This window comes from Eriocheir sinensis, chromosome 8, assembly GCF_024679095.1.
Source record: "Eriocheir sinensis breed Jianghai 21 chromosome 8, ASM2467909v1, whole genome shotgun sequence".
Classification (NCBI taxonomy): Eukaryota; Metazoa; Arthropoda; class Malacostraca; order Decapoda; family Varunidae; genus Eriocheir; species Eriocheir sinensis.
The window spans coordinates 14,880,906-14,901,874 of record NC_066516.1 but is presented as its reverse complement, the minus strand read 5'-3'; the positions used below and the strand labels follow the sequence as shown (position 1 = coordinate 14,901,874).

At 40.5% G+C, this 20,969-nt stretch overlaps 2 protein-coding genes across 8 annotated transcripts in view; one reads left to right on the top strand and one right to left on the bottom strand.

Annotated features, from left to right (window-relative positions):
* LOC126995596 (cytoplasmic dynein 2 heavy chain 1-like) overlaps positions 1-5,770 on the top strand; it is a 60,901-nt gene extending 55,131 nt beyond the window's left edge. Inside the window, exons 67-69 of the mRNA XM_050855288.1 lie at positions 3,260-3,459; positions 3,695-3,896; positions 4,289-5,770. Of these exons, the coding sequence (XP_050711245.1) occupies positions 3,260-3,459; positions 3,695-3,896; positions 4,289-4,444 (558 nt within the window). The 3' untranslated portion in view covers positions 4,445-5,770. The remainder of the gene's footprint in view (positions 1-3,259; positions 3,460-3,694; positions 3,897-4,288) is intronic.
* The window catches only part of LOC126995595 (major facilitator superfamily domain-containing protein 6-like), a 47,741-nt gene that overhangs the window by 7,254 nt on the left and 19,518 nt on the right, over positions 1-20,969 (bottom strand). For 5 of the 7 annotated variants that reach the window (XM_050855283.1, XM_050855282.1, XM_050855284.1 and 2 more), the window contains 9 exons: positions 19,602-19,869; positions 18,970-19,124; positions 17,297-17,484; positions 15,801-15,937; positions 14,153-14,265; positions 12,356-12,607; positions 11,925-12,065; positions 10,953-11,100; positions 1,244-1,515 (listed from right to left, as the gene is read on the bottom strand). In XM_050855283.1, coding sequence (XP_050711240.1) covers positions 10,961-11,100; positions 11,925-12,065; positions 12,356-12,607; positions 14,153-14,265; positions 15,801-15,937; positions 17,297-17,484; positions 18,970-19,124; positions 19,602-19,869 — 1,394 coding nt within the window. In that variant the 3' untranslated portion in view covers positions 1,244-1,515; positions 10,953-10,960. Of the gene's footprint in view, positions 1-1,243; positions 1,516-10,377; positions 11,101-11,924; positions 12,066-12,355; positions 12,608-14,152; positions 14,266-15,800; positions 15,938-17,296; positions 17,485-18,969; positions 19,125-19,601; positions 19,870-20,969 lie in introns of those variants that run through there. The other 2 variants (XR_007750447.1, XM_050855287.1) reach the window with 2 other exon arrangements.

The following is a 20,969-nucleotide window of genomic DNA, read 5'->3' as shown; positions in this document are numbered from 1 at the left end:
TGTGTCCAGAGCCTGGTAAGCCTAGATTACAGTCGTCAGACGAAATTGGTGAAATTTATTCTCACTTCCGATGTAAAGTGATCGTGCCATTATACAATATTTTGTTTTATATTCACAGGAACCAGTAACTGTTACTATTAGAAAATATGGCTAAGAAATTATCAAGTGAAGAGATTTTGAAATCCATTTGTACAGAGCATGATGCTGATTCTCATGAAAGTGATGATGATGATGGAAAAAGTAAAATAAAACTCCAGCAGAGTGTTAGGGAGAGAGACTTGGTGGTATTTATTATGATTATTATTGCGTCTGGCGAAGTTTTTCCAGACAGCAAATAGGTGTGCTAATAGTCATGTTTGTTATTACAGGTAACTCTCGATTTACACGAGTTTGGTTTACGCGTTTTTGAAATAACGCGGGGTCCGAAATCCAAATAAATGTTTAATTTGCATGTTTTTTCCACTTATACGCGATATATTATGGATTGGCCACCATATGTCTCACGCAACTGGACTCACACGTTGCCGCGGCCACACAGCTGAGCTCAGTTCTTCCCGGGCGCCACTTGAACAACAATACAGTACCCACGCTGCCACGCTACTCAACAATAAGGGTGGGCAGGTACCGGTATCAATACCGGTACTACGGTACCGGTACCAGACTACTCGATACCGTTACCAATACTAGCCACTCACTCATGGTGTCCCTCATTTCTTCCTCACACGAGTGAGGATGAGACTGAGTGCCTGAGTCGATATCTCGGTGATATGGATACTCTCTCTCTCTCTCTCTCTCTCTCTCTCTCTCTCTCCACTGAATGAAGTGAATATTTATTTTTCGACAGAAACATACCTCTTGTTTGATTTACGTTGTTTTTGATTTACGCAATCTCTTCATGGACGCAATACTCGCGTCAATCGAGAGTTACCTGTATTATCAAAACTCTATTCCAGACAAAATTGACTTCTATTTTGACCGCCTTGACCTGCTCATTGTGTTTTGTTTGCTGCCCTTGATCTGTTTCATCTACTGGAGAGAACAGAATAGATAGAAAAATATAGTTTTCCTCCATTTTCACAAGAACTACTGGTCGTATGAAAATTCCAATGATAGCGTTGGAATCCACGTGGCCCCCTAGGGAGCCCCAGACAGATGTCGCAGTGGAAAGAGAAACTTATTAAACCTTTGGTGCAGGAAAGGGTTAAGTAAAAAATATATATTTTAAGTCGGCATGGCAAAAAAATTCAAAAACTAATCATTTATTTGCAAGTAGAAAGATTGTAACAAAAAAGGGTACAGTAGAAGTATTTAGTCAGCAACTGGAGACCCAAAAGCTCCAACATTCTGCCATCTGTGAATGGCACAACATTGTGCATTCCAGGGCTGTATATATCGTAATATGTATGAGAACTTGCAGATATTTTCCTAAATTTGCCTGCATCACTTACAATTTGGGAGAAACTTACCATTGCACTGAGAGAAACTTGCAAGGAGTGAGACTGAAGTAGCCAGAAGCTGCAACAATAGAGAACCAGTATCATTAAACAGCTAAGATTAAATTTCATGCATAATGACTGAGCCATAAATAAGAAGAAAATTGAAATCAAACTTAAATATTTATATAACCCTTGATCACTGAGCTTACAAGAGCATGCAACCATACCTGTGGTATGATGGCTGCTGCTTTAACCCTTTCCTTGCTAAGCGCTCGCAACGAGACTATCCCCCCAGGCGCGCTCGGGCACCCCAGCGGGGGAAGGGGATCTCTTTTAAATGCTGTATCTCAAAAACTATTCATCATAGCTACAAAACAAAAACACCATTGGAAAGAGGAAGCCAAGATCTATAAGATTCGGTTATGTAAGCTGCAAATGTACAGGCACGTTCAGGGGGTGTCTTTTGCTGCAAGTGCGACTGGCGCTCGCAGCGAGCTTTTAGCACCACCAGCAAGTGACGCTAGTGCTCGCTCTTTTAACCTCTGTATCTCAAAAACTATTCATCACAGTTAAAAAACAAAAACACCATTGGAAAGAGGAAGCCAAGATCTATAAGATTTGGTAATGTAATCCTCTCCTGCGAATGTACAGGCACGTTCAGGGGGTGTTGCCTGTGAAGACATACATTTATACATGCGCAACGGTCAGCTGTAAGGCAACTACTGAGCAGATCTCTTGATGATGGGGTTCTGGCAGGGCAGTATTGCCAACTGCAAAATTTACAACTATTTGGTCAAAATATCAGTCATGTGATAGGTGAAGCTATGCAAAAATGCCACCATATTGAACAAGAACATCCACCAGTTGCTCGTCCGTAGATTTTCCGCGCTAGGCTGATATGATTTTCCACCAAATTTACTGGAAAACCCACTGAATTGGCAATGCTGTGGGGTGAGAAATAGTGTTGGAACACTCTCATATGCGGCAAACTTGAGTGCAACTGGAGCTCGCAGCGAGCGTTTAGCACCACCAGCAAGTTACACTAGTGCTCGCTACGAGCATTTAGCAACGAAAGGGTTAAGTCAATGACTATCATACTAAATCAACTAAATTCACAACCAGCAACATAATGAGACTTCATTCTTACCAGACTTTTTGACACTATCACTTAGAGTAATACACCAAACACAGTAAACCTGGATTTTGAATAACAGACAAGGTCAGACAGTCAGAAATCCACGGGGACCGACCGAGAATAATTTTTTAACCAACCGCGTCCGTTAAGTACAATTACATTTGCTAGCCACCTCACCCTCCTCCCTTAATCTGCTGTCCCATCCTTTGGTTACTGTAGTATTTTTCAGCCCACATGATGAAATATTTTCCTCCTTGTGGTTTCCATTCAAATGAAGAATGTGTTTACACCACAAGAAAGTCTTATGCATCAATCCAGGGCATAAATGTAATGGAAAATAGCCAAATGTTTGTGAGTGTTGGTACTGACACAGCTTAAGTAAACTGCAGAGTGCCTTTCTTTTCCCACAATGCTACGTAAGCCAGGTGCTCATGCAATAACATTTTCCTCACATAATTAAAACCTTGGAATCATGAAATTGGATCGATAGTTGCTTTGCCTGTGAAAGTATTCAACAATAGCCTTGAAAATATGCAGGCAAGTTCAGTATTTAATTGATGGCATCATTGGGAGAAAGCATCTGATTAGCTGACCTCCAAATTATTCTGCATGAATCATTTCCCCTTTTTAGTCTGGAATGTGGGTTTTATAGTTGTGGCAATAATTAGTAATATTTTGTTTTTTGTAGACTCCAAGCAGCTGGTTGAAGCTGTGGGATGGCCCTGAAGATCCTCTGGAGTTCCTGCGCAGCTTGGTGCGGAGAGCCTTGGGGATTGGTCGCTGGGTAGCTAAGAGCGACCAAGGCAGCCTTCTGCGGGAGGCCCTAGATCTCTCAGAGCTCCTTCACCCAGCCACCTTCCTCAATGCTCTTCGCCAGCAGACAGCCAGGTCAGATGACTCTGTTAGTCACCAAATGGTCTGGTGATGATGCATTCAATATGAAAGCAAATCCACTTGACCCAGATATTTCATACTGAAAACAGTTAATTTAGAAATATTTCCTTCCCCATTTTTTATTGATATCTTGAAGAGGATTTCTATTCTTCATTGATACTTTAAAGGCAATTAACACATCCTTTTGTAGCAGGAGACATCTTAGCAACATTGTCCCTCCTCTTTCCAGAGAGTACAAGACTTCCATGGATAACTTGGAGTTTGTGACGGCCTGGCTGCGCAGTGGCATCCCCAATGCAAAGGTGGCCATGAAGTGGTCTGGCCTACAGATAGAGGGTGCCGCCTTTGACGGCTCAAGACTCCTTCACAACTCTCACGATTCCCCCAGCATCACAGTAACCCCAGTGTGCACCATTGCTTGGATCCCCAAGGCAAGTACTCCTGCTCTGCAACTCACTGCAGCATATACACAATTTTTGCTGCATTAACATCACAAATTCTCTTTATTGTGTTCATGTAGGATAGTTAGCTGTGATTATTTTAAGTATATTAATTGCAAGTTTAAATGCACTGCAGCTTACTGAGATACTCTTGAGATACACTTTTGAGATTCTGTATATAAATAAATCAGGTCCCATTCATTTCAAGGTCATTTAGTGGATTTTTTTTTCCTCCCTGAACAATATTGATTTTGCTTCATCTGTCATCCAGTGGATGTCAACACCAACATCCACTGTGTGAGATGAAGCTTGATCAGGTATAATAGAACAGTAATCAGCACAGTCCAATCCCTATATCACAACTAAGATAAGTCCCTCTGCAGGACCAGCCAATACGAGTCTACCATGAGGAGCTTCTGTCAGTGCCAGTGTATTCCTCCATCAAGAGGGAGCAGCTGGTGGGCAGTGTGGATATCCCTTGCCCTACTCCACACTATGAGTGGCGACAAGCTGGCATCGCACTTTTCCTCACCACATAAGAGAACACCTACTTGCTTTTAAACTCTAAATATTAGGTTTTCCAGAGATGATGCAGAACAATGATATCTAGGTGTAAAATTTTACATGAACAATAATTAGCATGCACATTGCTCATCCTGGTAATATATAACCAATATTGTGATGTGGAATAAATCTTTGGTGGATACAGCAAGGGGATGAACTAATCATGTACATTAATTAGAAGCTTCTACAATTTTCTGTAGCCACTGAATGGTTATTGTGCCAATGGCTAACTAAAATATATGCACTTTTCAATTGCATCTTCTACCATGAATGCAGAGAAAATACATAGGAAAAGATATAGAAAGATAACATTTAATTTAAAACCTAATTGTGAAAATGGATACCAGTGACGAGAGAAGTTCCCAAGTAGAAAAGAATAGTGTGGATATTGTGTGGCAGTGCATATATATTAGTCAGTCACTGGCAAAATAGCATTCAGTAATGACACGAATTACAAAAGCTTACTCTATGTCCCGTCACTGTGACATAATCAGTGTACATGTTTATTTCTGATTCTTTCCTTTGCTGCACCTACCACAGATTTTTTCTACATACCAATATTAGTCTTGTCAGCAGGACAAGCAATGTGCATGCTACTCATTCTTCATATCCTGTAATAATGAGCTTTTCCTTCACAACCACTCATTCCATCCCGCTCCCCTGCTATAAATGTGAATTTGCCTTCACCACATTATTTCTGCAGTTCTTAGTTGGTAAAAGAATGATCAGAATTTTTTTTAAATCACATGAGGAACAAAGAATGAGAGGTGAGGAAGTCAAGCATTTGTTATGAGGAAGGTATAGTGTAGTACTTTTGCCCATATCAGCAGGAGTGTGCAACATTCATAGAAATTCATCACTTAAATTACATACTTTTCATTTTATCTATAATCTGGTTTTACCATCGTGTTCAGGACTTATCTTTACGTGGTGAAACAGTAATAGTCTATCAACTCTAACTTGTAACTTGAGCCTTTAGGCACAGCTCCCTTGAGCCACGCTACTGCCACATTACCCCATGACTCTCCTCAGAGGAGCTTGCTAACCCCCCACCCCTCTCTCTCTCTCTCTCTCTTTCTCTCTTATTTATGTTATATATAATATCTTTTGCTTGGCTGTGCAGGATGCGAGAGTGAGACTTACGTGAGACTTCCAAGGTGGCGAAAGGGTGAATGGTGCGGCCTGGCGCCTGTTGCCAAGGTCCTTCAGGCGGCAACGTCGCATGAGCCACATTGCCAAGTGAAATGGAAGGTTTACAGAGTCGTTGTCATTCCCTCAAATCCCAAGCCATTTATAACACCATGCAGTCATATTATATATATATATATATATATATATATATATATATATATATATATATATATATATATATATATATATATATATATATATATATATATATATATATATATATATATATATATATATATATATATATATATATATATATATACATTACATAAATAGATAACGTACAGACTAACAGTGAGACAGATCGCCATGCGCAGATCACCGCTAAATGTGTAAACAATGGGGGTTCCCCGGGCCAAGCCACAGGGCTCAAGTTAGAGTCGATAGACTATAGTAATAATAGTGATAATAGTGACTCAATATATTGGAAATGACAATATGTACAAAATGGAATAGCATTTCAGAGCTGCTCTGTAATTATATGTCATAATTCTTTACTCATTGTTTTAACCCCTTCAACACGAGGCCGCGTATACTGCGTCCTTGTGTGCCCCGTACCATATCTGAGGACGCTCATAATGCGTCCTAGCTCGCTTTAGCCAATATACGAGTTATTTTATCTATATTTATGCTTACATCTCAAAATTATCAATTAATTTATGTTTCTCTATGTGCACCATTTAATTCTGCATGTTTTCATATATAATAAATGATGTTTGTGTTGAGTTTATGGCTGAAAACTTGTTATATTCAATAGCGACATTTGAAATTTGATGCGCGCGGCGATCTCGGATACGGTGCAGGGCGCTGTTTTGGCCCAGCAGCAGTGAGTTTCCTTATGTGCACCATTTAATTCTGCATGTTTTCATATATGATACATGATGATTATGTCACATTTATGGCTGAAAACTTGTTATATTCAATAGCGACATTTGAAATTTGGCGCGTGCAGCGATCTCTGATGCGGCGTGGGGCACTGTTTTGGCCCGACCATAGTAAAGGGGTTAAGAGAAATTTTTATATGTATGGAACCTACAATCCCTCTTTAGCCTAATGGTGTCATCAGACATTGTCTTTTACATTCAACGTGAGCATTAATCAAATAATATAGAAACATTGTAGCACCAGAGCATGCGTGATTAATAAGACTGCCTTCATGAGGGCAAAAGAGGAATCTAGCCAATCAGGAAAGCCCTGACATATTTAAAGGACCATATTATTGTGTTTTTGCTTGCATATATGCTGTATGCATGTATGGATAGAAGCCCCTCTAGTCACCTCTTGTACTATGCAAACAAATATGGTCTATCACTCTAATCCAGTGACGTATCTATTTGTCATACTGTAATAGGCGCACCTAACATCACCAAAATGTGGGGTACAAACCTGGCGCAGGGACTATTTTGGGGGGCCATTGAAGGTAACAGGCTAAAGAGTGGCCTATCTGGATATTTTGTTTTTATTTATTAATGATCCATGAGACATCCTAGAGTTAAATCAAAGTATGTGCTTATCTTGGTAATATTTTTGTGGGGTCTGATTCACTTATTAGAGTGAAATTCTATTGTGAAAAAGTCACAAATTCGTGTCACTGGTAAAAATTAAACTAATAATTTAAGTTTTGCCACCATGAAATATAAACAAATAGATAAATATGAAAGCTCACAAAGTCACAGTAAGTGACATCACCTGCTTTGCGCAGTAAAAATATGCTATTTAAGGTATCTGATACCCTCAAAATGGCTGGCGCTACTGCCTCGGGCCTTGAGGCTACAGACCAACGTTGCGTTAGATTCTGATGTTTCTTGGCAATAGTTAGGTGTCAGAAACAGGTAAATATTATTCAATGTTGTGTTCAAGAAAAGAATATAGTCATCCTTCAAATGTAGTCATCCTTCAAATAAATACGGTTTCCATTTCGTTTATACTGATTTTCATAGAAGATTTTTTAAGTTTTAATTTCCTGCTCGTGTCGGAAATTTTTAATGAAAATCCACATAAAAAAAAACCCAACTATTGGAAAACCGTATTTTGAGGGGGACACTGTAATAATTTTAGTTAGTTTTTGGTTATAAGGATCTTTTGATACAATTATAACGCTACCTTCTTACCTAAGAAACGCTCCTGAATCTTGGATCATTGTCATCTTCAAAAAAATTGTGAATAAGATATCTGACGCTTAGTTTCACGCTGCTTTGACATGTACGGGTCACGTCTACTTACCATCGGCGTCCGCACGCTACCTTAAAAGGCAGTATCACACTGGACGTTTTCCTCCAAACATTGTGGCTATAGCAAGAGAGAGAGAGAGAGAGAGAGAATTGGGGGGGGGGGGCGGGGGGGTTACTAAACTGTGAAATAGCGGTTGAACTTCTCGCCGCCTCCTCCCTGACGCATTTGATTCAACTCAGCGCAGCCTCAATACCACGCGAGCCCCCGACTCGAGAGGAGGTGTGTAGCTTCACTCTGGTTATGAGCCCCTCTCATGAAAGGTGAGATAGAGAGGATGAAATAAGGGTGTGGGGAGGGAGGGTTAGAAAGAAGAGTCAGGTCAGGGCTTTGGTCAGAGCATGACCTGACTCAGGTCAGGTCATTATTAAAAGTAATCAGAATTTGTACTTTCAGCATATACCATGCAGGGGTAACTTTTTGGCATTTTCTTAGTGAAAAAAGTGCGTGTTACACGCCACAAAATATGGAATATTTCATTCCGGGGACATCTGAGAACTATTGTGTCAAACGGAAGTGTTTTGGGTAACAATAACCCCGTGGCCAACCAAAACCTAACCATCGGGGTATAAGACGCAAGGTGATTTTGTTACTCTTCTTTTTGGAAAAAAAGTGTGTGGTGGGAAATACGGTACTACCTTTGCTAATTTTTCTACGCCAAGTTACATGACACCGACTATAGTAGTAGACCACTACTACCACCACCACTAACTACATTTCCAGGTCATCTAAATACAATGTCACCCTACCTAGTGCACACAAGCAGTTTGTCAGCTTCTTCAATACTGAGCAGCCTCTGCAAATGTATGAGGGTTTATGTAATATCTAACACAGAAAAAGATAATTTCAGGAAATTTTTACACCATGAATCTGATTTTACTAAACATCACCTCAATATAGCAACGAGTATACAGAATATACATAGTCTAAGCATATGAGTTGTTAACATCTATTACACCATTATCATATGTTAAATAATAAATTATAAATTATCCATTTTTATTTTATTCTGCATTTTTCATTATCCTGTAGATAGGATTGTCACTAGAATCTCCTTCAAGAAAAAGATCACACAAGGGAGATGTTCTTTTGCATGGATTCTGCCTTGCAAAGTGACTTGGCAACCCAATATGCCACCCCAAAACAACAAAAGAACTGTGAAAAGTGATGAGTGAAAAATGCATGACACTGTCACAATGCAATAAACTGAAATTGTAAACCAGTCGCAAAATGGCATGAGTCTGGGATGAGATGTAATAGATTTAAGCCTACTAGATCAACATTTAAAGTTGCCAAAAGGCAATTCTATGCATTTATGGAAGGTAAAATAGCCATAAGCTACCCATAATAATATCTGATATTATGTACCCTGTACATATACGTGTCTGGTAGTTTGGGGTGCCAGTAGATAAGAAAAGCACTCATCCAAACAAACATAGAGCCACTGCTTTCAGATTAGTTGACTCTTTACTGTATCTACTAGCCATCACCTTGAACTGCCTGATGCTAACACATGGAGGCGGAGCTGCTGAGTCACAGATGAATTAGGCATTCAGTCAATCAGTTAGTCAACGGTTCAGTCAGTAAATAATTCAGAATCTTTATCTTTTCGCTTTTTTAGGTAGACTTTCTGATACTCAGTCAGTCATCCGGTCAGTAAGTCATTCATTGAGTTAGAGAATAACCTAATAATTTAGTTGTCTTATTGTTCAGCTATATATACCTTTAGTGAGTCAATCAGTCATTCAGTGAGTCATTCAGTCAGTCAATCAGTTTGTCAGTCAGTCAGTCTGTCAGCTAGTCAGTCACTCAACATATAAAGTTAAAATGTTAGTCACTCAACAGCTTTTTCTTCAGTTAGTCAGTTAGTAAGCATCAGCCTACATCTAGAATTCAGTCTATAATTTATTGAGTCAGTTCACTGGGAAGTCAGTCACTCATTTATTCAGTCAGTCAGTCAATCAGTTAGTAAATAAGCGAGTCAGTCAGTCAATCAGAAAGTTAACTGTTTATTCAGGCAGTAGCAAGACAGTAAGTTAATCACTTAGGTAATTAGTCATTAAGAAAATTAATTAGTCAGTTAGTCAGTCAGTACAGCCAAAAAAAGGGAAAAGAAAAATGTAAAAATATTAGCATGACGGAAAAAGAAAGGTATAGAGAGGGATGACGCAAGGAAAGGAAGAAGAAAGAAGATTTTGTAGGATAAAGTAATACTAAGAATAAAGTGTCACAAGATCTCATAAGATAGGCTATATCTTGTAATGAGTCAACAAGTAGTGAAGACTAAGTGTTTTGAAAGAATGAAGAACAAGACTATGGCGTAGTGTACCACAGGAGGAGCACGAATTTTACTGTCTCAGTGGCAGCTCACAATCAGAGTGAAGCTACACACCTCCTATCGAGTCAGTGGCTCACGTGGTACTGAGTCTGCACCGAGTTGAACCAAACACAACAGGGAGGAGGCGGCAGGAAGTTCAAACACGGTAGATGTGTTAACAGAATGTTTTCTCAACAGCAATTACAGGACTCAAGATTGCATGCTACAGAATACTTAAACTCAAACCTTGCTATCATTTTTGAATGGAGCAGAAGGAGCTAAGTGTCCTTCAATGCCTCAAAAACACAATTTCTTCACCTGTTAACTCGACACAATCTCCCAAACTACTATCTCTCATTTTTCAATAACACTATCCCCTTCTTCCACAATAAACATTCTCAACCTAAGCTTAACTCAAAATCTTTACTGAAAACTTCATATTTATCTCTTGCTAAATCAGTTTCCTTGAGGTTAGGCATTCTACAATCTACATTGCCTCAACCAATTTTGTCCTCCTCCCAGATGCTATCCATATACAAGGGCCTTGTCTTCCCTCATATGAAGTATGTATTTTGGGTGGGGGGGTTACCCCCCCTCCTTCACCCAATGTTGCTTTCTATCTTCTATCGATATTTTTAAGTTGACTGCTCTTCAGAACTTGCAAACTGCTTACCTCCATCCTCTGTATACCTCTCTCCGACATCCTGCCCTGTCTCAGCTAAGTACACATAATGCACCAGACTCACTGTGTTCCTTAAGTCATCGGGACACACTCCTGCTCCCCCTCCATCTTGAAAGCGAGTGGACTGCCCTCATGCACTCCCTCGGCCACCGGGTCTGGGCTCAGCTCCTCCTCTGCTTCATTTTCAATGGATTTTTTTTCCTCACTATTTTCTGAAAACATAGTACAGTAAAATCTCTCAAGTCAGCACAATTGGGGTAAAAGCCTTACCAACTTACCAAATTGACAATTTAAGGGACTGGCCTCTCCACCACACCAAAAATATCAAACCGTTCCCATGCTTGGATACAGGAACAGGTTGTAATTCAAGCACAGGGAGGGTTATTTGGTAGGATACAGAGCTATTAGGGGAGCTCATGACCACTTCTGTACATAACTGAATGTGGGCAGCTGTGAGCAACTTAGACCAATTGTTTATAGAATCCCAGTCACAAAATGAATGATACTCCTGCTAATTACTACTAATCCCAACATTAATCCTTCATGATTACAATGTCCATGCTTGTCCCATATGTCACACAATGCATCAGAAGTAAGACATTGGAAATTTTGATAGAGGAGCTCCTTTCATAAGGGTATATAATTTTTTTTTTTTTCTTTTTTTTCTTTTTTCTTCCTCCAACTGACTAGCTAGATATATGCAAAAAGTAACACAACACATTCTGCATTCATGGATAGTAAAAAATTTGATACAGTTCTGTGCAGTTATGATACGTGTTATGCACCAACCTTTTTTTTTAAAGACTAGTTAGATGTATACAAAGGATAACATGACACATTCCGCATTCATGGATAGTAAAATAATTTGACACAGTTACGCACAGTTAAGATACGTTATGCACCAACCCTGGTGCCCTACACATTACTGAACAGAGGTAAATATAGTAATGCCTGTGGAATGTTTGACAGACCCCTGTTGTCAAGAATGTTTTTGTTTATTTAATTATGAAACTACTCCTTCACTCTATCATCTTACCATCAGGTGGAGGTAACACTTTGAGGGATAGCACATGAAGGAGGAAGACAGCAACGGAGACACTGCCCATCACCAAGTACATCCCAGGGCCGCCAAGGCTAGACAACAGCAACCCACCAAAGAGAGATGCTGTTCCATAACCTGTAAGATCAAAAAGGAGCTGCATTGATCCATGCACAGGAAACTTTATTTGCTTGCATATTACAAAACTGTATTTAGCTCGTCACTGGGAACAACAATCTATAATTAAAACAAAAGTTATTGCTAAGCCCCCGAGAGGACTAACTGAAAGTAACACAACTCTGCATAGAAGCCCTTCTCTACTCCCCTCTTTGTTATGAGGCCATATGTGGAGGAGACCATAAAAACAAATCAAACCATTCTGGAAAATATTCAGCAACAAACTTTATATACTGCCAGGCAATGCTTACCTACGGTCTCATAGCAGATACTAACAAAACCCTGAACAGTGTTGCTGGTGCCTGGTGGAGACAACTTGGATGCATAGATTATAATGGCAGTGTAGCCAAGACCATAGCAAGGCCCATTAAGTAGCTCAACAACCAACGTGGCCCACACAGGACCATATGCCCCAGCCATGGCCAGGCCCAGCAGCCGGAATGTGTAGAGGAAGAAGACCAGCGATAGGACGTATTGGGGCCCCACTGCATCCATGAAATATTCTGGAAAAGGAAACTTAAGTAATATACAATCTCTTGATTTTCTTTCTAAACTAGCACTAGCAAAAAAATATTTCATAATTTTGAGTAAAAAGTTAACAGCTGAAGTGATGTAGAAAAGGAGATAGATGAGGACTTTTTTTACCAGATACTAAGTCAAAAGAATTAAAGTTTGTAAGGAATTATATGTTTTCTGTTCATGATAGTATTTTTTTGTTAGTTGTAAAGCAAGATGGTTCAATTATAGGCTGCAATATGAAACTCTGCACAGTCGCAGTATCATAACCAATCAGTCTTTATCACATAGTCAAACAGAAAAGTACTTAGCAGCAGGCCTACCCCTTTGCAGACAGGTGGTTTGTCCACCCCAATGTTTGCACAGTGTACCTTTAAGGTACACTGTATCAAATGGAACCAACGTTGTACGTTGCCAAGGTCAAATTTCAAAGGTGGCCTGATTGTACCCAAAGAGTTTTAGCACCCTCTGCTCTGGAACAGGTCTGACTGTGGCCATGGCCTATTGTTCAATCACTGCTTGAAAGTGAGGGTCATACAGCAGAGGTGTCAGACTGGACAGGTTTGGCTATTGTGCACACACCAGTCTCCACATCCACCCTGATGTGATATTTTGGTCCCACCTGCTTAAATGTAATTGATGGAGCCATATACAGTCAAACCTCAACATTCACAGATTTAACATCAACATACTAATTGATTATCCGTGGAGTAGCCTGTAGATATTATCAAGTTAAAGATTTGGGTATCTGTGAGTTTTCTTGAGCACTTTTGTGGCCAGCCAAAGCAATGTTTTACATCAACCTAGTCTAATTCAGCCCTTTCAGATAAATGAGAAATGTGGATGATAAGGAAGGAATTTTTACGAGTAATCTGGATGGAAAAAAAAAACTGCATTTATTTTTTCCTGACAGACTGGATCTTGTGAGCTTACAGTGCAGTAGCTATGTCAAGCTATTCATGCTAGTCACATGTATCCCAGGCCTGGAGCCCAAGTCAGCCTTGCCCACCTACGAAGATTAAGGTTAGGCTAAGATGACATAAAATATCACCTTTTTAGTTTCACAATCTCATTCATTCATTCATCTTTGATGCCTGCTCCTAGGAGCTCCCACCAGGGGATGGCCACAGCAGAAGAGTTTCCATCTCTCTATATCCAGACATTCCTTCCTTTCTATCCAGATAGTTTCATTATCTCAGTAGGAGATAAATTGTGTAAAAAGGCATGGAGCCCAAGGTGTGTTTCAACCTTACTCACTTGATACACTCATTAACCAGCCTTCTGAGCTCTTTCAATAGGTAAGCCAGCCGGTAATCATCTGAGACTCCGGAGTGATTTGACAGAATACAGAAATAAGATTGTATTCACATGAACACAAAGGGGAACAAGCCAGAAGTTAGCTGCTGAGGTAAGAATGTTGGACATGTCACCAAGGTTACTGGGAATTTTGGAAGGCACCAGCAAACATGCAAAGGATGGAGGTCAACATATACTAGTACAGTGCTAGCAAGAGGGCAACCCACACCACTCACTATTGATAAACATGAAGGGTGCTTCGACGCTACACTGCACAAACACGGTCAACCCTTGCAGCAACTTCAAGTACTTCACGGTGCTGGTCCCCTTTGCCATGCTCTCCTGCAGCCTGAGTTCAAGGGGGACAGATATAAAAATGACAGTAGCAAGTAACTTGGGAATAGTAGAAAGTTGTAGATTGCATTTATGGATCTGAAAAAAAAAAAGGAAAGGACAGAAGAACCTCATGTAAAGTAGCTTATCAAAATATATAAGGGCCTTCCACAAATAAGCAACTGCATGTATGTTAGTAGGTAGTGCAGTGAATAAGAGCTTTGGGATTAGTTTGGCAATGAGACTGGGATGTATGATGCCTCCTTGGCTCTTTGATATATAAATGGATGAGTGTATGTGAGATGAGAGCAGGAGTGGGCAGTTGTGTTGCTAAACTGCATAAATTATGTGGAGCAGCCATTAATGAAAAATCTGTCCTTACTACGAGGGTTGGGTTAATGCTGTAAGGGGACCCATGAAGTGTTCCAGCATGCTCAATGGTAACATCCCAGGTACTCAGGACCCTATGAACCCAATCTCTCTTTGCAGTGAGCCTCCCAACGTCCCCAATGAGCCTGCCACAGATGGTGCACCCGCCAAGAACAGCAAGCAACGTCATCCTCGCTTGATGGCAGATCAGCTCCATCTCTCACACCAGACCCCAGGTCTTTTCAAGTCAATGTGGTGCAAACTCGCAGTAGCCAGATGAAGCGAGTCCACCTGTTGTTGGTACTACCGACTCTTCAACCTCTGAATGTGACCCCAGAAGATTTTGGCCACCTTCAAGGGGGTTGCCACACTCTTAGTGGTCTTAGGGCCAAGGCAAACTCTGGGGAGGAAGAGCACTGCAAGTACGGATCTCTGTTCATCTACCTGAACTCAGACGGTCTCCTACAACGCAAGTATCCTCCAAATACACTGAGGAAACAGGTAAAACAGACTCTTCAACCTCTGAATGTGACCCCCTATTGGTGCTTAAAGATTTTTGGGAGGACCATAACCTTTAGAACGATGACCGGTCTGCTTTCCAGTATACTGTGGAGTTACAAGACAAGCTGACCGAAACTTCTAAGATTGTTAGGCGGCGCTTGGTGATCTTGGGAGTCAAATCCCCACCATATTTGTGGAAGGGTAGCTTTGCTCCTCCTGAGGTCTTGAACTGTCACCAATCAGCAAACCGTACGTTCAAGAACATATGTTTGTTCAATTATTTCACAGGTATTTAAATTAATTTTGACACTCAATAACTTATAATACTGTCATGATTTATATATGGCTTAGCCATCACTTATGAGCCACACTGTCAACTTAAAACACTTAGAACATGAGGGAGGAGGGAGACAATCAACAGATATACATCCATATAAATGAGCTTAAATCAAACTAACCATTATCCAGCTCCATGGGGGAGTATGGGCCGGGGGGTGAGGCTAGGTGCCACATGGACCAATAGTAAGTTGACACTTCACCATCCCCTTCCACCCTTCTGGACACACTGAGATGCACTGGCAATTCTTAAAGGTTACTGTTACATCCCACTCGATCCACACTGCACGTGACACACCATCTCCTGGGCTTAAGACTGATTGGCAACAGAACATACATACTCACGTGAAGATATACATGGCCACGGTCCCATCAAACATCCCACCAAAGATGACAAAGATGCAGAAGACAAAGAAACAAGGCTGTCCGACGATGGGCCACACCTTCTTAAGTACATTGTGTTCTGTAGTCATCTTGGGAACCTGAAATATGGCGGTACAATGGAGTGCCTGTACAGTGAACCCTCCAATTCCCCAGCTGCTAGGGGCACAAGACCACTAAGTTAGTGGAAACAGTGAATACCTCAAGCCCCAAAACCATAAAACTTTGTACAGAATTTTACTTTTATGTTATATAATTTTTCTGGAATAACTTTTTAACAAAGATGATAATATGGCAGAGCATGTTTCATTTTGCCTTAATTTCATCAATATGAATCACTAACAAGATGTGGATAATCAAGGCACGTATAGGAGGCATGTAATGATAAAACCCAGCAGATTAAGTGTTTCCTGTTGCAAAGCTAACAAACGTTGCTGTGAAGAAGGCATTTGTGGGCATTCACTGGGAGGCCAACATATACTTCTTCCAATATTAATGCCCAAGCTCCCCAGCTGTGAACACAACACCAAAGGTGCTGGGCCTCAACCAGGCCCCACCAAGAAAGCTTATCAGCACCATAAGCAGAATGTAAACCCAAAATAATATATAAATACAATTAAAAATAATGACATCTTGCTGGCCACCAGCACAGATGCACAATGATGTCTCCACAGCAATGTTTATCAGCTCACTGCAGGAAATACTTAATCTGCAAGTTTGATTATTACCTGCCTCTTATAAGCGCCTTAATGGACCGTATTGGCTATATAGGCAGCGCCACACGTGGCCAGTCGGTGAATTGTCAAAGCAGTACTTTCCATAGAATTCAAGTTCTGTACTAGAGTGCATCTGAGGTTGCCTCCAGGATACAAGGCCTTGGTACTGCCACCGCTCCAAGCCAATGACTGCACACACTAAACTCCTACCCAGTTTCCTGACTATTATTTGACATGGAGAAAAAATTAAATCGGGAAGGAGTGAAGTGTGTGCAATCATCGGCTTGGAGCGATGGCAGCACCATGGCCGTGTATCCCTGAGACAGCCTCGGACACACTCCAGTCTATAACTTGAACTCTATGGAAAGGACAGCTTAGAGTTGAGTGGCCACATGTGGTGCTGCCTGTATAGCCAATACAGTCCATTATCCACGTCTTGTTAATAGAGCATACTGACAAAAACAGGGCATGGTCCAGAACATATTCTGCCAAATTATCATCCTTATGTGACACTTTGTTAAATAGTTATTTCCCAAAAAAAAATTAAATAACACGGCCTCTGAAACTCATAGAGGTGTATATAATGGACCCTACTAATCACATAGGGCTATGTACTGAACCCACTGATGCACAACACAAATAACAGAAGTCATAGGGTCAAAGAACCACCCCATCAAAGTCTTCCCTGAATAGTAACAGAAAAAACATAACAGATGATCAAAGCCTTGCCACACTAAGCTTTACCTTAATAGTGGCTGCTGAGAAGAGCACATCAAAAGATCCCAGACCAAGGCAGAGGAGGAAGGCTGGCAAGTAGTCCTTGGTAACACTGGTGCCTGACCACAAGTCTACCAGCAGCCCACTCATAAGTCCCATCAGTCCCCAGCCCACGGTGCCCCATGCCCGCTGAATGCCATAGTCTCCATCCTCACCTGTAGGATCCAACAAATGTCATTAATAATACTATGCAATGACATGTTCCTAGCTACAAATAATACAAAATACGAAGATATGCTTTTTTTACCATGCACGACAAAATATACCAAGTTATCACTACAGTAATCCCCCCTCCATCGCAGGGGTTATGTTCCAGACCCACTTGTAATAAGTGAAAATCCGTGAAATAGAAATACTATTTAAATACACCCTAGGCATGTTTTTATAACTTTTACGGTACTTTTAAAAAGATTTTAAGGTCTTAGAACACAGTTTTAAAACAAAAGAAACACACCATACACTGTAGGGAGACACGCAGAACTGAGACAGAACAAGGTGAACAGCTTCTCTCCCTGCGAGATGCAAAGCAGCGAGATGCGAAGCAGCGAGACGCAAAGCAGCGAGATGCGAAGCAGCGAGATGCTTCTAGATCACAACAGCCAATCACCGGCCTAGAAAACAATACCGACGCTCTGACTGGCTGAATCGGTACGTACGGCCATTCTATCGTGACGGGCGAGATTTAAACTCATAAACAATGCCGTGGAATGCGGCAAAATGGAGAAAATATACGTGATATCAAAATTAATAGATCTTACAAGAGAAAAACGTGAAATACCGGGACCGCGATATCACGGGGTTTACTGTATTGCCATCATTACAACTACTACTACTACTGCCACTACCACTGTTACTGCCCATCCAGAGAGAGAGAGAGAGAGAGAGAGAGAGAGAACTATCCTCCTGATACCCCCATCAAGAATGGATAATATCCTTGTAAAAGAAGGGGACCAGATGCCTGGGAGTAATACTTTATGCAGAAAACTCTCCGAGACCTATACAGCCTCCAGCACCGTTGATACAAAGTGATATAGATCACGATTTAGAAAAGTGGCTTCTTCTCGATTCTAAAGTTACTCGCACATAAAGCGAAATAACTTAAAAAGTTTTGAACGTATCTAAAAAGTTTTTTGACCAAAGGAAAGAGCGTAAAAAGATGTAAATTTCTGGGCCAAATTTTTTCCTCTATATATCTTCGAACATTAGTTACAAATGCAAGAAATACAATGTTGTATACGGTGTTAAAAAATCATGTAAATTGGATAAAACTTTACGACTAGTTCCAATTTTTTTAAGGGTGGAAAAACTGCAAAAAATGTAAAAACTGAAAAACTATTCTTTGAATTCCGCTAAAAATTGCACAGACCCATCTCGGAGCAACCACAATTAACATATAATTAAATAATAAAAATTGGCCTAAAAATAAAAAAATTAAAAATTTCAAGCCTCACCACTCCCTCAACACTATCCTATTCCATCCTTCCTCGTATTGTCCTTCCAATCCTACCCTGCCCACCAAGACAAGTTTAATTTTGTTTTCCTGATCCCTCATCACTCTAGAACTCTATTCTCTTTTACCCTTTTTCATGTAACACTACCCAAGCACTACCCTCCATTCTGCCTCTTTGACCATGACGCACCAATCGTGTCCACAATGATGGCATCAGTAACAGAGATGGAGACGTTGAAGCAAATCTGTCCAATGATGAGGAGCAGGAAAAACACCCAGAACTGCCAGTGACTCCACACCCCTGAGCATCCTGGACCCTTCCACTTCCCACTCCCACACTCCAGGCTGCCAGAATGTGAGAAAAAAAATATGAAATGTGAGAAAAGAAAAGGAAAGGTTACATTTAACATCAGGTAGAAATGTTAGTTTTGACATTTACAATGAAATGAAAATAAAGTTACTTTATAAATCAGAGGAGGTAAAGGGGGTCACTACATGAATCAAATTGAGGATGGAAGAAAAATTCTATTATGTACTAAATTTGCAGCCAAACAATCTACTTTTACAAAAATGAGAATGTTTTACTAAAACTTGAAGACTTGTAGAAAGTAACCTTACCAAAATCACATACTGTCATGGGAGGGAAAACCCACCCATCATAAACAAAACACGTTACAAGAATACATCACTACAGAGTTCAGAAAACCCAGACTCCTACCACTAAGCAGATGGGTTGTGTGTCATAATGGTGCAGACCTCTTCAAAACTCAAAGAAAAGCATGACACTACAACAAAACTACCATGTAGAGCACACACACACACCTCAAGTTACCAGGGAACAGGGCATCTGACACCCCTGTCCCCTCCAACATGTACACCCTGTGAGGACCCAGCTGTTCCTCTTGCCCTAGCTCTGGTGAGGAAGGGAAGGGAGGTGCTGCTTCTCCTCCCCTGAAGTGGAGATCTTGGTCATGGGAGCGGAGAGTCACGGTGATGGTTGGCGTGGTGGTGGTAGTGGAGTTGAGGCAGCTCCATGGCTCACCGCAGCGAGCCACACAGTCCCAGGCCACAGCCACATAACACTCGCCACCTTGATACATAGAGAAAAGGAATTATTAGTGGTGTAGTTAATGTTTGTGTTGTGTTGCCGTTGCATTGTGTTGTGTTGTCATATTGTGATGTGTTGTGTTGTCATATTGCATTACATTATGTTGAGTTGTATGGTATGGCATTGTGCTGTGCTGCATTGTGTCGTGTTGTATTGTGTAGTATTATGATGCATTGTATTGTGTTGTGTTGCATTGTGTTGTTGTTGTATTGTTTTGAGTTGCATTGAGTTGTGTTGTATTGTGTTGTTGTGTTTTAATGTGTTGTGTTGTGTTGTGCTGTATTGTGTTGTGTTGTAATGTGTTGTGTTGTGCTGTATTGTGTTATGTTGTGTTATAATGTGCTGTATTGTGTTATGTTGTGTTGTAATGTGTTGTGTTGTGTCGTTTTGTATTGTAATGTGTTGTGTTGAGTTGTGTTGTGTTGTGTTGTGTTCTGTTGAGTTGTGTTGTAAAGTGTTGTGTTGTGTTGTAATGTGTTGTGTTGTGTTGTATTGTAGTGTGTTGTGTTGTGTTGTATTCCATTATATTGTGTTGCATTCCATTGTGTTGTGTTGTTGTGTTGTATTGTGTTGTGTTGTATTCCATTATATTGTGTTGTATTTCATTGTGTTGTGTTGTATTGCATTGTATTGTGTTGCATTGTGTTGTGTTATATTATGCTGCATTGTGTTGAGTTGTGTTGTATTGCATGTCATTGTGTTGTGCTGTATTGTGCTGCATTGTGATGTGTTGCATTGTGTTGCATTATGTTGTATTGTGTTGCACTGTGGTGTGTTGTATTGTATTGTATTGTGTTATGTTCTAATGTGTTGCATTGTGTTGTGTTGTGTTGTGCTGTATTGTGTTGTAATGTGTTGTGCTGTATTGTGATGTGTTGTGTTGTAATGTGTTGTGTTGTAATGTGTTGTTATGTGTTGTGTTGTATTGTGTTGTGTTGTGCTGTGATTGTTGTGTTGTGTTATGCTGTGCATGTTCTGTTGTGTGCTGTGTTATGCTGTGCTGTGCTGTGCTGTGTTGTGTTGTGCTGTGCATGTTGTGTAGTGTGTTGTGCTGTGTGTGTTGGATTGTGTTGCATTATATT